Here is a 16,303-nt window from a genome sequence, read left to right on the forward strand (position 1 = left end):
CCCTTTTTCCGGGGCTGGTAGCTTAGCCAGTGTCAGTTAGCTATTCAAACCCTTCTGACAATGGATACAGGACAGGCACCCAAAATGTCAGGGTGGTCACCTCCCCTGCTGCTTGTCACCCTGCTTGAAGTCAGCTTTTTAGTTTCCGTCATGCTAGAGGGTCATTTCCTGGCCCTTTCTAAACATTTGCACAAGATGCCATCCTACCAACTTAGGAACGTCAACATGGAAGCCTGAACCATGTGACCTTGGTGTTTCCAGGGTCAGTCCAGAATTGCTTTTCCAGAGAGGAAATCAATATTGTATTAGCTAATCTCATAAGAGTTCTATACTATGCAGAAAATAGCAGTTTATTAAGGGCCGTAATTTCTTACAAAAGGGTATAGAAAGATATGCTTTGTGGCCAAGATGAAATGGGTTGGTTATGAACAAGAGAACAGACTAGTTGCGATGAGTGGCCTGTTGCCATGCTGTATATCTCATGTAATTAAATGGTGTGAAGTCATGGGAAGAATTGAGAGGCAATATTAACTAAATAGTACAATTTAAAAAGGGTGCAGGAACGGAGACCTGGGGCTATATGTACAGAAATCTTCGAAGGTGGTAGGACAAGTTGAAAGGATTGTTAAAACGGCCGACGGGATCCTTGGCTGGAATAGACCATACAGCCCCCTGAGTTTGCTCTGCCATTCAATAAGGTCATGGCTGATCTACTGCCTCAGCTTCACAGATGAGAGTGGGTGAAGACAAAATGGTATGAGAATATTTTGTGACAATGAATCATGTAGACATTATAGCACAAAGCAATGCCTCTGCAGCATGAGGGGCTGGAAAATTATAGCACTTTTTACAATGTGCAGCGAAAGCTTCTAGACCACTTCAAATGGGTAGAAATATTAGCTTTCTCTTTGTTCTATTACTGTCAAGACTGAGGATCAATGTATTTGTAACAAATCACTAAAGTGACCTCAGCATTTCAACATTCAATGCAGTGAATGCATGTAATACAGGATGAAGTCCATACTAACACATGACTTTACTGGATTATTGTACATGCGAAGCAATGCCACCATGACTGTCTATCCCACCATCTAAACCATATTTATTTGATTATCATATGAATGTTTTTCTGTCTGATGCCACATATTACTTATGGAGCATCAAAGCATTTAGAAAATGTATCATGGATTCCACCAATCCACTGAAACTGTCAGCAGGGGATGAACAGAAGGTTTTGGGGAAGTCTAGCACTACTCCCATGGAAAATGATGCTCAGAGAGCTGAGCCCCAATTTTAACTTGTGTTGTTAATGCAATGTTTTGGGGGACAGGCAGAGATTAATGTCAAGTTTGCATCATGACTTTGCACGAGGCTGAAGAAATTTTAACTCTGACATTGTTTCGGTGTCGGTTGCGAGTATTCTACCCAAATCTGGCAGAATGGACAGTGGGCAGGAGCTGGATTTCGGGTTGAAGGAGACCACTGCTTGAGGATGAGGGAACAGAGACAGTATAAGATAAGTGGGCGAGGGGAAGTTTAGACAATCATGGTCAGGAGTGGGCTGGGAAGCCTGGGACAAGGGAGGCCCACGATTTCTTTGTGGGATCTGGATAAACATTCCTATTGCTCCCAGCCCAAAAGTAAAAATTAATTTGACTAACTTAGCTTCTTCAGATTCTGCTACTGTACACTGCTAGGTTTAATTGGTGGATCCCACACTTGTGTGACCTGGGTTTAAAACTAAGTCAAGGTCCAAATGACATCATCAGACCACAACTTTTGCGTTTTATTGAGCTCTACGTCAGACTTTTCTCAACTCGGAAAATCAGAGCTGTTAAGAAGGCAACAGTTGGAAGAACATTTCAAAGGGCAGAAATTCATAATTTCAGAATTCCACCAAAGCAGCAATTTCTCACCCCTGCAACTTCAGTCTCATGCCTGCTCCCTATATTGAATTCCAAGACATGAAAAATCTACCTCAGCCGTAAAGATATTCAATGTTAAAGCATCTACAACACTCAGGTAGAGAATTGAAGATTCACAATCCTAAGTGAAGAAACATAGATTACAAATGCAAAATTATGCTAAATTTTTATGAAACAGCTTCAGATATCTTCTGAATATCCTGGAACAATCCTCACCCCACAGAGTGAGTGCCCGTTTGGACAAACACAGGACAGACTTCATCTAGTGAAATTATTAAAGTGGCTGTTAAAAGCTCAGATGAGTAAAGCAGGGATGTCCAAAGTATTTTTCACTTATGGGTCCCATTGAGCTTCAGAAGCCACAGTTTAAACCCATAGTTCCAATAATCTTCAGATACCTCTGGCTCCTGATGCTTACCTCAAGTTCTGTTTCAGGGTTTATCCAAGGAAACAGCTACAAGCCCATAAAATTCAATCCAGCCAAACCATCATTACTTTCGCAATGCAACTCAGTGGCACAGATTATCACATCTCATCTGTGGGAAAAAGGTTCAATTCCCACTCACGCCACTAAGATTAGAGTCAGCTTGTTTCTCTGCTGCCTGAGAGAGACTAGTTACCCCCGCCTTCCCCAGAACCGGAGTTTCATAAAATTACCTTGGTGAGTTTCCGTATAAATAACTGCACCAGAGGATGAAATCTGTTAGACATTTGTCCATCTATGCTTTCAGAAAGTGTCTCAGAATAGGTTGCTAGTGGTATCAGTAGGAATTTGACATTCAATTAGGAATTGGCTCCACTGCCATAACCAACAGACTCAAGAGGCAACCCAAGAGGTTTTACAATGGATTATTTGCCTCTATAGATCATTAATCCAATTTAACAAAGTGGGAAAGACTAAGGACTGGTTCAAATTGGAGGAACACTTGGTTGGGTAACCGCTCTAGCCCGCAAGCCTCTGGAATGTTTTATCCAGTGCTGAATGCATGCCTTCACAAACTCTATTCCACAGTCATAGACTCCCACCCCTCTCCCTGGCCATTGTCTGAGGATGAACCAGCCGTACTCATTCTTTCCATCAGAAAGACCACCTACTCACACCTCTATAATGTTGTAGTCTTTTCACTGCCTCAGTCCAACAACTGCTGAAAACCTCACCCAAAGCTCTGCTGCCCGTATCCTAGCTCACGCCAAATCCTGTTCACTCATTACCCCAACATAGTGGAGTGGAAAGCATTCTAGTGCAATGAGGCAGAATTGTAAAACAAATTGTTTTATTTACAAAAACAGAGGCAAGAACGGAGTACGGTTTTCACAGCACGTTTGAGTTAATACTGCTACAGTTCCTCTACTTCCCATCCATTTTTTGCCTCCACACCCAAAGTTCTTTGATGATCTACAAAACAAAAATGCAGTTAATACCTGGCAAAGAATTTTACAACACAGAAACAAGCCATACAACCTAACATAACTATGCTGGTGTTCATATTCCACACCAGCAGCCTCCCACCTTACCACATTCCATATCAAATCCTTCTATTCCTTTCTCCCTCACCGACCGTCCCCTTAAATACATGTGTTATTCAATGCAGCCACCCTACGTAGCAGAATCTGCCCTATTGAACATTAATGTCAAAAACCTTTATCAGGTCACCCACGATCTTGTCTTTCGTAAGCAAGATACCTCAGTCTGATAGATCTTTTAGATCAGTATCATCCATGTAAATATATTCTGCACCTTCTCCAGGGCTCCATCATTTTATAATATAGAAACCAGAAGTGTGCACAGTACTCTCTAATCAAATCAAGGTTTTATACAAATTTAATATAACTTCGCATTTTGAACTTGACTCCTCTATAAATGTCTCTCTATTTCTCTGGGCTTATTAACCCTCACTGCTACCTCTGTGAACACGAGCGTGCAAATCCTTTCAAATCACTTCTCCATTTATTCATTTTCAATTTACACACCCATTCTGCAAACATGTTAATTTGATTAGAAAGCACTGAAGCTCCATCCAGCAGCCACTAACAATACTGGACAATACTCAGACTCTACCCAATCTTGGCCACTTGGTAACTCATGCTCATTTGCTCAGAACCCATTATTTTTCTAACTTTCCTCAGTTCCGATGAAAAGTCACAAGCTTGAAACATTAACTGGTTTTCCTTCCCACAGATGCTGTTGAGCGCCTGACTATTTCCAGCATTTTGTGTTTTTACAGATTGCCAGCATCTGCACTATTTTACTTTTGCGTTGCTCTGCCCAATCTTGTTGGGTTAGGGTTCTAGGGGGATGAGCAATGCTCTTGCCAGACTTCACACATTTACCCCAGCAACAGGCAATTCCAGTGGACTGCGATAAGAGCTACATCTATCTGCATTCACCATCAGAACAGTCACATCAACACAATAGCTGAGAAACAAGTAATAAACTGTAATAAGAAGCTGCTACAAGATTAACCTGTCAGCATGGACTGAAAAATTAATGAACAAGCTTGAAATCAAACACTCACCTTGGGGTCCTCTATCCTGAAGCCATGTTTAAGGTAGTTTATAAACTTGGGCTCCAGCTTGGGCATACCAACACCCTGTGGAAAAAAAAGATGCAGAGTCACTTTCAGCACACACACATCAGTGAATCTGAACTTTTGTATAAACACAACTGCTCCCCACCCTTACATTTAATGACTGATGTGAAGAAACAGGACAGAAATTAGAAACATTACACCCCAGAACCTGAATCTTACAGAACACAATTCAGTCCATTGTGTTTGCTGAAAGAGCTATTAATAGTGCACTTTCCCTATAGCTCTGTAAATGCCTTGTGGTCGAGGCAGTGTACTCCAGATTATAATTCACTGCATTAAAAATTCTACTCTCCCTGCTGATTATATTGCCCATCATCTTAAGAATCCTTTAGTTACTGAATCTACCAATAAAACTTTTCCACTTGTATCAAAACCCCCCAATTTTGAACATTGGATTCAAAAGCTGATCCCAGGCAGTAGTAATGGAGCTGATAACTTCAGTACCCAAACTTTTCACCACAGGACAAGAGAATGAGCAAATTTCTAATCCCCACTGCTAGAGAGTACATGCAGGGGTAAAAGGATAGGATCAGGCTGCAATGCAATGCTACCCCCCTGCTAATCAGCCAGTCTCTAACTTCATGAGGAATGGTCACTTTGCTGGATGTTAATGTCAAACCAAATCTTAAACAGCCACTTATCCTGGAAAGCAGTGTAGAACACAGAAGTAGATCATGCTCATGTCTTCCAATGCATTCTGTATTGATTAGTAAGGGGCACATGAAAAGACAGGCAACTAGGCCAGAGTGAGAGGGAGACAGACTGAGTAGCAAATTAGGTTCATGTCGTTAAGTTCTGGTAAGAATTTTCAGCTTCAACGATAGGTTAAGAATCAAGACCTGACATTGTATTAACCTTCAAGTAAATTAGGCTAGCTTGTTAAATAGAGAACTGCCTGGAGTGGCAGTTATCTGTCAATCACCTGAAAGCAGTTAGTTCAAGTGGTGTTAATTACTGTAGCAGAAAGCTAAACTAGCTAGTGACTCATCAGAGGGTCTATAAAAGAGACAGACTTTTCAAACCACATCAGTGAGGGGTGCATAAGGAGACAGGTGACTACACTGGAGTGAGATGGGGACTGAGTAAGTAAAGAATGAGGTTCATGTAGGAATTAAGGGGTTGATTAAGAAAGTAATTAGATTAACCATATAATAATGGCAGGATGTATGTTATATTGCAGTTTATATCAAGGATTTAGATGAGGGGAGTGAGGGCATGGTAGTTAAATTTACAAATGACCCAAAGTTGGAAAGTATGTTATGAAGAGGGTATAAGGAGGTAGCAGATGGATATGGATAGGTTGAGTGAGTGGGTAGAAGTCTAGCAGATGGAGTATAATGTGGAAAAGTTACTACTATAAAGAAAAATCCTAAAGGAAGGACCCACCATCTATGGTTAACTGAAGTTAGGAAAAGTGTTAAATTTAAAGAAAAAGCATATAACTGTACAAAGATAAGTAGCACATCAGATGGATGGTCAGAATATAAACAGCAGAGAATGACTAAAAGATTAATTAAGACAAAGAAACATGGATTGCTTCATCCTCAGCCTTAAAAGGTGACTAATGAGGTAGAAGATGTGGTGGTGTATTAATTTTCCAAAATTCCCCAGATTCTGGAAAGGTTCTGTGAGATTCCCCCTCTATTTCAGCAGGAAGGCAGGAAACTATAGGCCAGTTAGCTTGACATCTGTTGTGGGGAAGGTGTTAGGGTTGATCATTAAATAGGTTTTAGCTAGGCACTTAAAGCTCAAATTAATTGGGAAGAGTCAGCATAGTTTTGAGAGAAATCCTGTTTAATTTTATTAGAGTTCTTTGAAGGAATAACATGTGCTGTGGTTGAAAGGGAGCCTGTAGATGTACTGTACTTGGATTTCCAGAAAATAAGGTGCTGTATCAAAGGTTATTGTGGAAAATAAAAGCTCACAGTGTAGGGGGTAAAATTAGCCTGGTCAGAAGGTTGGCAGGAGATGGAGATTATGCATAAATGGGTCCTTGTCTGATTGGTATGATGTGACTAGGAGTCCTACAGGGGTCTGTGGGGCCTCAACTTTTTACAATTTATATCAATGACTTAAGATGAAGGGAGCAAAGGTGTGGTAGCTAAATTTGCAGATGAGACAAAGATGGGTAGGGAAGTATGTTGTGAAGAAGACATAAGGTGTTTGCAGATGGATATAGATTAAGTTGAGTGAGTGGGCAAAAATCACTTTTTCCACTGAAGTCTTCAACTTGGCCTTGATTTCTTCAACAGTCATTGGTGTCTTTGGGGTCTTGGGTGTCTTGGGTTTACTGCTGGATTCTGGTGTCTGAAGGGAAAAGCAAACAATGAGCACACCACTGTCCCAAGAAAAATAAAACACACACTGCCCCCCCCCTCCAAACACAGGTACACTCTGAACATTGAAGAGCAAGTAAATTGCACCAGTTGGTCTAAATGCCTGAATACACTGTAGCTACCTGCACTCTTCATTTGGGTTACACAAGAAGGTAGTCTCTCAGCTACAGGGCAACACAAGCAAATGCCTCACCATTACGTTACCATTGACACCTTGATGGTAAAAGACTACACAGCAGTGATCTTTGGATACAGGACACAAACACTTAATTTAATATGAACATTTCTTACTGTAGCTTTTTAAACTCATTGGAGTGTCACAGACAAGGCCAGCAATAATTAGCAATGCCTAACTACCTTGGAAAAGTTGGCAAGCTGCCTCCTTGATGGTGCTTAGGTAAGCAGTTCCAATTGTTTGTCTTAACTACAAGGAAGGTGCAGCAATATATTTCCAAGTCAAGATGGTGTGTAACACGGAGGGGGAATTTGTACAGGCAATTGTCGCATGCTGTACTTATGTTTGGGAGGTTCAGTTGAAGCAACCTCAAGTTGCTGCATTGTATCTCATTAATGTGAAGGATAAGGTACCAATCAGGCTTTGTTCTGGATGGCGACCAGCTTTTGTGTTGAGTGATGCATTTATCCAGGCCAAGTGGAGAGTGTTCCATCACACTTCTGGCTTGTGCCTTGTAGCTGTTACATTTCATCTCAAATCAGACAAGATCTCTGTTTGACAAGTTGTATGGAAGCAGCATTACACCAAACTATGGGTAAAGGTCACTAACCTTTGACTGCTTGTTAGCTGGTGTGGATTTGGTGGGTGTTTTGCCATTCTGGTTGGGAGTTCCCTTTGATCCAGGGGTAGCCTTGAGTGGAGTTTTCTGAAGAGGCTGCAAACACAATTAAAAATAATTGGAAAAAATAGTAATTGTGGTGGTTTGAGGTGGAATTATGTAACGTCCTAAGGCTAGAATTCTAATCCCCATGTGTTCAAATTCTGACATGGCTTCACCAACCCTCCGACCACTACTGCTGTTCGGGCCATATGATCTTGAATTCACTCCATAAGCCTATTCAGCGTTTCTCCCTTGAAAACCATTAACTATCCCTTCTAATAGCTCATTTCATGGACCAATGTCAGATGAATGTTGACTGGACCCTGTGAAGTGCTTTGAAATTTTCATGTCAAGGTGCTACATGAATGCAGGCTGTCATAGTACACAATGTGGCATCAAGCAGTAGTTACAAGGTCCTAGCCACATGACAAGTTCAACTCCACATTATCTTTGTTCAGTTTCCTAACTGGATCCTGACTTAACAGGAGTGGGCCATAATTCAGCACCTTGGGCCTTTTCTACTATTCAATGTGCTCATGGCTGAACTACACCCTAACTCCAGCCATCAGTGCCCTTGTTAAGTAAATATTAATCTTGATTTTAAATCGAGCTAGCATCAACTGCTTTTTCTGGGGTAGTTTTATCAGTGTGGGTGGCGGCTCCTCCATAAAATATATACTTTGACAGTCACAATGGCCTGCCAGAGCAGTCTCCACAGGTCCCAGTTTTTAGCCTCTGAATGTTATTTACCAGGTTTACCTTTTTTGCTGGGGTCATATCCTCATCTTCATCCTCCTCCTCCTCATCATCATCATCATCCTCCTCCCTAAAACAAAGAAACTTCCTTTAGAGAGACAGTCAACTCCCTGATAACATTCATATGTTATACTGGAAGGATACATTCCCATGTCTTAACATTGCTGTCAGACAAATTTGTTGCAAACCTTTGCCTCTGAGTACCTGCATCATTGATATTAGGCTAAGCTTTCAATGTCAACATCTTCATCTATCTTCCACAAGAAGCAAATGTAACTAAACAAAAGACTGCTTAAAAATACTGCAGCAGATAAGCTTCACAATTCATAAGGAGTTGAACTCTGGGCTGTAAATTCCTTATTAAAGTCATCTGTTTAACTTTTGCAACTCAGTTCTAATTTCAGCCTCCCCCAGTGCTGCTGTCAGTCCACATCAGGAACAGGACAGGTCAACTTTCCCACACAGGGACTACAATGCTTCCCACTAAAGCTTCAGTGAAAATCATAACACTCACTCGTCATCTTCATCAGAGTCTTCCACTTTCATTTTTTTCTGTTGAACAAAGAGAAGTTTTAGCTTGGTATCACGGTCATAGTTACTGCTGCAACTGCAATGCATAAGGGGAGGAGCAGGTGGGGGCAGAAATAAACTGGCAAGGAAGGAAAATGCTCCTCTGGAAATATTTCAATCTGAGCAGGTAACACTTCTGTACAAATCTTCAGTGCTCATGAACAGCCTAGCAACCAACTTGCAAATATACAATTTGGTGATGTGTGGCAGATACCAGTGCTTATTAAGGTTTCCAGACACCTGTATGAGAGTTAATGGCACTTTAAAGGTTGTTGAATTTTTGAAAATCAGCACTCAGCTGAGTAATGCCAAGAAAGACACTGAGATATGGTTTAGTAATCTTGGTGAGTGGATCAGTGAATGCAGCTTTTGAGTAGTTCTGGGTACATACCTGCATTATTTTGGATGCGCCAGTAGCTGGTCGCTTTATAGCTTGTTTCGATGTGGTGTCCTCCAGCATGCTGTCATCCTCATCAGATTCCAAATCATCATCATCCAATGCTTAAAACACAAGATGAAAGGAATTGAAGTCGCCCTATCTTCATCTCAAAGTCTCCTGACTACCTCAGAGCTGCACATACAGAAGACACAACACAAACCCCAAAAGCTTTCTACAAAACGGCAGAGATGGGAGATCCTGTATGGAACCATGGCTACCTATTCCCCACCAATATCAATTGCCTTTAGAAAACCTGTTCAATATAGGTAGGAGGCAGCCTTGTCTTCATACAGACATGCACTGGAAACTTAGCTATTAGTCATACAGCACAGCAACAGGCCCTTCAGCCCATGTTTCTGCCAGCCGTGAAACATCTATCTATTCGAATCCCATTTTCCAGCTTTTGGCCTGCAGCCCTGCATGCTATGGCGTTTCAAGTGTTCATCTAAATACTAACATGTCAAGGGTTCCTGCCTCTACCACCCCCTCAGGCAATTTGTTCCAGATTCCAACCACCCTTGGGTGAATTTTTTTTTCCCCTCAATCTCCTGCCCCTTACCTTGAATCTATGCCCCCTGGTTATTGAATCCTCCACTAGAGGAAAAGTTCCTTCCTATTTATGCCCCTCTATAGGGTCCCCCCTCAGCCTTCTCTAAGGAAAACAACCCTAGCCTATGCAGTCTCTCTTCATAGCTGAAACCCTCTAGCCCAGGCAACATCCTGGTGAATCCCCTCTGCACCCTCTCCAGTGCAGTCACATCCTTGCCAAAGTCTGGCAGCTGGAATTGTGCACACTACTCCAGCTATGGCCTAACGAGCGCTTTATACAGCTCCAACATAACCTCCCTGCTCTTATATTCTATGCTTCGGCTAATAAAGGCATGTATTTCATTTCATCTTAACCTCCTTATCTACCTGTGTTGCTGCCTTCAGGGATCTATGGACATGTCCACCAAGGTCCCCCTGATCCTCTGTACTTCCTAGGGTCCTACCATTCACTGTGTATTCCCTTGCTATGTTAGTCCTCCCAAAATGCATCACCTGACACTTCTCAGGATTAAATCCCATTTGCCACTGCTCTGCCCATCTTACCAGCCCATCTATATCACCCTGTAATCTAAGGCTTCCTCCTCACTATTTACAACACCACCAATATTAGTGTTTTAATGTTTTTAAAAAGGATCACTCTTTAGTTCATAAAAATACCAGCCTGGAAATCAGTGCCATCCTGTGCTTGTGTAAATATTCAGCACACTGCCTCCAATCAGCACGAACCAACACGGGGGAGGAGGAGCAGCCGCTGTAGACCCAGAAGGCCATTAGGCTGCTCTCTTATTGGAGAGACGACTGGCAGTGACTTTAACCTGAGGGTCATCACACCTCAGCCGTTATGGGAATTAAACCCACACTATTGGCTTCAGTCCACATCATAAACCAGTCATCCAGCCAACTGAGCTATCTGACAATGCTGCTGCTTACAAACTGAGTCCTAGAACAGAAACATCAACCCCATCTTTCTCTCCAGATATTCCGCAAGTGTTTCTAGCATCGTTCCCACCCCTTTCAAGATGATGGCCCAGTCTTGAATTATCTCACTCCCTGTCCCCTCAAACTTTCAGCACTTCAACCCCAAGTGTGATATCAATTATTTGGCTGCAGTCCCTTGTTCAACAGATATTGCCTAGTGCCCACTTACCAATAAGGTGTTGGCCACTGATGTACACAGGACCTGCTCCAGATTTGAGTCTGAATGTCACAGGTGGTGCCATTTCAAATCCTCCCAAACTAACCTGTGTCAAATGGAAAAGTAAAAATCGCCATGAAATAAATAGCTTCTGTTAAAACTTAGCAATACTCGGACAATCCATGTAAAATGTTTCAAGCAGCTTGGAGCACTTGACCCATCAGTAACTTTTTGTCATCTACATGATGGTCTACAGGCTATTTCTGGCCAATAAGCTGACAATGAGTCAGTTCAGACAATGTCTTTTGAGTTGCCCTTTGACTTGTTGGTTAGATGTGTGAATCTTTATTCAGCTTCCAGCTAAACATCAAGGGTTTGAAAGGACAGCCTTGCTCAGCCATTTCAGAGCAGTTAACCACATTGCTGTGGGTCTGGAGTCATTTGTTGGCCAGACGGGGACAGGACTGCAGATTTTCCTCCCAAAAGGACTCAGATAAAATTTTATGACAATCGATGCTAGTTTCATGGTCACCATTACTGAGACCAGCTTTATATTCCAAATGTTTTATTAATTGAATTTGAATTCCACCAGCTAGCATCCCCCCATGAGGATAAATAACAAATCCTATTATATTAATGGGAAGCAAAAATGAAATATTTCTTTTGGAAATTTAAAATAAAAACAAAATGCTGCAAATATTCAGCAGTTCTGGCAGCATCTGTGCAGAACAGGGAACAACTGTTACCATGGGTGTAGATAGGAATGTAGAATGAACTGGGACCTCAAAGCGGAAGGTGCTGTCAAAGGAGCCTTGAGTTGCTTTAGATGGCAACCGTGCATTGGTGGTGGAGGGAGTGAACATTTAAGGTGGTGGATGGGGTGCCAATCAAGCAGCTGCTTCGTCCTGAATGGTGTCAAGTTTCTTATGTTGTTGGAGCTGCACTCATCCAGGCAAGTGGAGAGTATTCCATCACACTCCTGACTTGTAGATGGTGGACAGGCTTTGGGGAGTCAGGAGGTGAACTACTCTCTGCAGAATTCCCAGGTTCTGACCTCTTGTAGCCACAGTATTTATATGGCTAGTCCAGTTCAGTTTCTGGTTAGTGGTAACCCCCCACTGCAGGATGTTGTTTGTGGAGGATTCAGCAATGGTAATGCCATTGAATGTCAAGGGGCAATAGTTAGATTCCCTCTTGGTAAGAATGGTCATTGCCTGGCACTTGTGCAGTGTGAGAATGTTACTTGCCACTTATCAGCCCAAGGCTCAATGTTGTCCAGGTCTTGTTCCATATGGACACAGACTGCTTCAGTAGGAATCTCAGATTGAAATTCAAGAACCACAAAATGAGCATGCTTGCATCAGCCAATTAGTGAATGAAGAATTTAAATACAGAATATCAAGTATTTTTTTGGGTGTTATATAGTCAGGTATCTCATTCCAGTTTGAGAGATCTGGCCATGCACAGATTGGCTGCTGTATTTACTACATTACAACAGTGACTTTGTTCCAAATACCCATCTGTCTGTAATAAGATTTGGGACATCCCAATGTTCTGAAAGGCGAGATATAAATGCAAGTTTTCTCTCTCTCTTAGGACGGACAAATTGATGTTGCAGGTTTATTCTAATGGTCTGTTATAAAATATATTGCTCTTGCCCCAAACTGTAACCATCACATATCTCTCCCAGAGTTCCCCAGTCTAAATTTGACCAATTAGTCCGCTTACTATAAACTGGATACTCACTGTCGGCTGTACTGACAACTTCAGAGCTGCCAAAGTGATCTTCATGTTCTTGCCTTCAGAATTTAAGCCTTCTGCTTCGACCAGATGTAAGTCATCACTTGCACCAGCACCAAGGCAAACCTGGAAAAATCCAATTGGAGGCAGCCCAATTAGAAATTACAAAATGCAATCATTACTACAAAACTGTACTCTGGTTTAACCTACAAATCAAAACTTAAATGGATATTTCACCTCAGTGCCCTGTGGGATAAATGGTTAAAAAACTCCAATAAGGACAAGTGTTGGCCAACAATCCAGAATTCACTAGTTCTTCAAAAATGTTAATGAACACATATATCATTATGCACAATAATAAAAATATCCAAAAATGAGGGATATATGCTCAAAATATTAAATTCTCTCATTACGCTCACTAAGTGACCACCTGTACAACTCCAGTATTCACTGCTTTGTAACCTCCACACCCCCATCTTCAACATCCAGATCTGTAGCCAGTGCAGGAAAGTTGGGACAAATCTGCCCACCAAGCATGTTAAACCTTCTGCTCTGAACTAAAATCCTGCTGTGGTGTTAGGAGGGGCTGCTGGGTTCAGGGCAGTGTTTATTTGGTACATTTTCTACAGATGGTCAGTAACGTGAAAGAGGCAACAAACACACTCACCGTTCTCAAAGAAAGCTGATGCTCAGATTCATCGTCGTCCACCTCCATCTTGTATTCCTTCTCACCTGCCTTGAGCTCACATCCTGAAGTGAGAGAAAAATATCCGTCAGCGAACAAATTCAAGATATAAACATGTATAAATCTAGTAAACCCCATCATAAGGAGGAAAGGTGACTCTCAACATCATCCTGATATTGCGTTGTTACTGAAGCTTCGCCAGGTCCCCAATCCCTTCAAATATCCCGGGTCCAGGGCAGATTCCCCCAGTTACATTACAGGATCCATGCTCTGAGATTATACAGGTACCAGTTACACCTCCCCCACCCGGGCCCACTCTCCGCGTGTTCCGCTCTCCTCCCCGCCGCTGCCTAAAGCCGGGGATCCGAGGCCGTTTCACCAACACGTGGATCCATCTCCACATGGCGCCTGCAGCCTCCACACCAGGAGCCGGGGCCCCCCACACCAGGAGCCGGGGCCTGGCCGGGGGACTGACCCTGCGAGGGGATCCGGCTCCCGATCGGCATGAACCCCTTCCCCCCGGGGCCTAGTGCGGGCTCGGCTCTTACCGAATAAGAAGCTCTGCGGCCTCAGGGGCGCGGCGCTCTCTAACTCGCAATCCGCCATCTTAGTGCTTTTTCTGGCGCTGCGCCGCCCACCCCCGCCGCTTTTATACACCCGGGAACGTGGCTGGACACGCCCCCTCCCGCATACTATCGCGAGACTCCAGCCCAAACCAACTATCATTCAGCGGGAAACACGTGATCTGCTTTACTATTCTGCTCACCAAAGTGGACAACCTCATCACATTCATTCCATCTATAGATTTGTTACATCACAGAGAAAGGCCATTCAGTCTGTCTTGTCTGTGTTGGCTCTCTGAAAGAACAACTCACCTCATGCCGCTCCCTTGCCTTTTCACTGTAGCCCTTCAACTTTTTCCTTTTCAGATAATAATCCAATTCCCTTTTGTAAACCTTGATCGAACCTGCATCCACCACACTCTCAGGCAGGGCATTCCAGATCCACGCCATTCGCTGTATCAAAATATTTCTCCTCATGTCGTCATTGCTTCTTTTGCCAATTAACTTAAATCTGTGCCCTCTGGTTGTTGATCCTTCCACCAATGGAAATAGTTTTTCCCTAACTACTCTGTCTAGACCCCTGGGTCCCCTGAGGTGGGATCTACAAATGGTGAGACACTTGCCAAAAGTACACTGTGCCCAGAGTAGGGACAAGGGTAGCAGAGGTGCTAACTCACTAGATGGTGAAGTCACAGATTAATTCTACTGCAGAGGGCTCAGATAAGCACTTCAATGGGGTAGGCTGCAGAAGAAGGCTAATCCAAAAGCAGAAAACTGTGGATGCTGAAAAACTGAAATAAAAACAGAAAATGCTGGAAATACTCAGCTGGCCAGGCAGCATCTGCGGAGAAAGAGTTAACATTTCAGGTCTTCGACCATGGAACTGGGAAAGGTTGGAAATGCAATAGGTTTTAAGAAGGTAAAAGTGGGGAGGGTAGAAAAAAGAATAAAGGGAATGTCAGTGGGAGAGTGGAAGACAGGAGAGATTAAATGACAAAAGGTTTGATGGTGTATGGTTAAAAGGGGAGCAAATGAGACAAGAAACAAAAGATGGCATTGTATGCGGAGATTCACACTCAGTGCCATGTGCCACATGCACATGCTTATCTGAAAAGGAAGATGTGCATGATTCCAGGAGAAGACGGAGTAATGGCACCAAGGGAATTGCTCATTCAGAGATCCAGTGCAGACATGATGGGCTGAATGGCCTCCTGCACTGTAAAAATTCAGTGATTCTTGACCTCTCTCACAAGCAGCAACAACTCACTCTGTCTGAATTGTCCTGCTCTGCAGTTTCATTTTATTCTTTGTCTCATCCGATGCTTTAACAAAAATTTTTCTTCCTCCTTTCAGGTCTTAAGGATCACCAGCTTCAACAACTCCTCGGTACCAACACACCTCTGGATCCTTCTTCCCCTTCACTTCCCTCTGACCCCATCCTTTCTTGCCTTGCCATGTATTCACATTACCTTCTGACTTTCCTCTCTTTAACCCTGAGCATTTGAACTTCTTGTGCTTACATCTCCACCACAGTGAATTTTGAACTGGGCACGATGCTGAGCTTTTCTTTGGCCAGGAGTCATTTCCCCAAACAGTGACTGCTTTTATTCATCACCAGTATTGCCCCTCTGCCTGGACCTCTCCCTCTGGCCTCTTACCCACTCTTGATATTTTCATTGAAAATTGCTCATTGGACATCAGCCGTCTGAATTTCTCTGCTCCCCTCACTCACTCTAACCTATCTCCCGTGAATTTGCTGCACACCGTTCTATCAGATGTAACCCCAAAACTGTTATCAATTAGGGGAGGCGGTGACATAGCGGTAATGTCACCAGATTAATAATCCAGGGGCCCAGGCTGATGCTCTGGGGACATGGGTTGAAATCTCACCATAACAGCTGATAGAATTTAAATTCAATTATTAAATCTGGAATTAAAAAGCTAGTCTTGGTAATAGTGACCATGAAGCCATTGTCGTCAAAACCCATCTGGTTCACTAATGCCCTTCAGGGAAGGAAATCTGCCATCCTTATCTGGTCCAGCCTACATGTGACTCCACAGCAATGTGGTTGACTCTGAAATGGCCTAGCAAGCCACTCAGTTGTAGCAAACCACTGTAAACCATTCAATAAGGAATGAATTCAGACGGACAACCCAGCATCAACCTAGGCACCGGAA

General features: G+C 42.9%; 1 protein-coding gene across 4 annotated transcripts; it reads right to left on the bottom strand.

Annotated features, from left to right (window-relative positions):
* Positions 1-3,182: 3,182 nt before the first annotated feature.
* LOC144673663 (nucleophosmin-like) lies at positions 3,183-15,047 on the bottom strand. Of its 4 annotated transcripts, none has more exons than XM_078535391.1 (11): positions 14,438-15,047; positions 13,545-13,627; positions 12,884-13,003; positions 11,150-11,243; positions 9,406-9,515; positions 8,959-8,996; positions 8,448-8,514; positions 7,638-7,742; positions 6,725-6,823; positions 4,442-4,516; positions 3,183-3,321 (listed from the first exon to the last, which is right to left on the bottom strand). In XM_078535391.1, the coding sequence occupies exons 2-11, from the start codon at positions 13,590-13,592 to the stop codon at positions 3,274-3,276; spliced, it is 804 nt and encodes a 267-aa protein (XP_078391517.1). In that variant the 5' UTR covers positions 13,593-13,627; positions 14,438-15,047; the 3' UTR covers positions 3,183-3,273. The 4 variants fall into 4 exon arrangements, with proteins under 4 accessions (XP_078391517.1, XP_078391514.1, XP_078391516.1 ...); XM_078535388.1 differs by lacking the exon at positions 14,438-15,047 and adding an exon at positions 14,111-14,220; XM_078535390.1 differs by lacking the exon at positions 14,438-15,047 and adding an exon at positions 14,111-14,220 and having other exon boundaries at positions 8,448-8,498; positions 8,958-8,996.
* Between the last annotated feature and the right edge of the window lie 1,256 nt (positions 15,048-16,303).

The sequence above is a fragment of the Cetorhinus maximus genome, unplaced genomic scaffold (assembly GCF_964194155.1).
Source record: "Cetorhinus maximus unplaced genomic scaffold, sCetMax3.hap1.1 HAP1_SCAFFOLD_425, whole genome shotgun sequence".
NCBI lineage: Eukaryota > Metazoa > Chordata > Chondrichthyes > Lamniformes > Cetorhinidae > Cetorhinus > Cetorhinus maximus.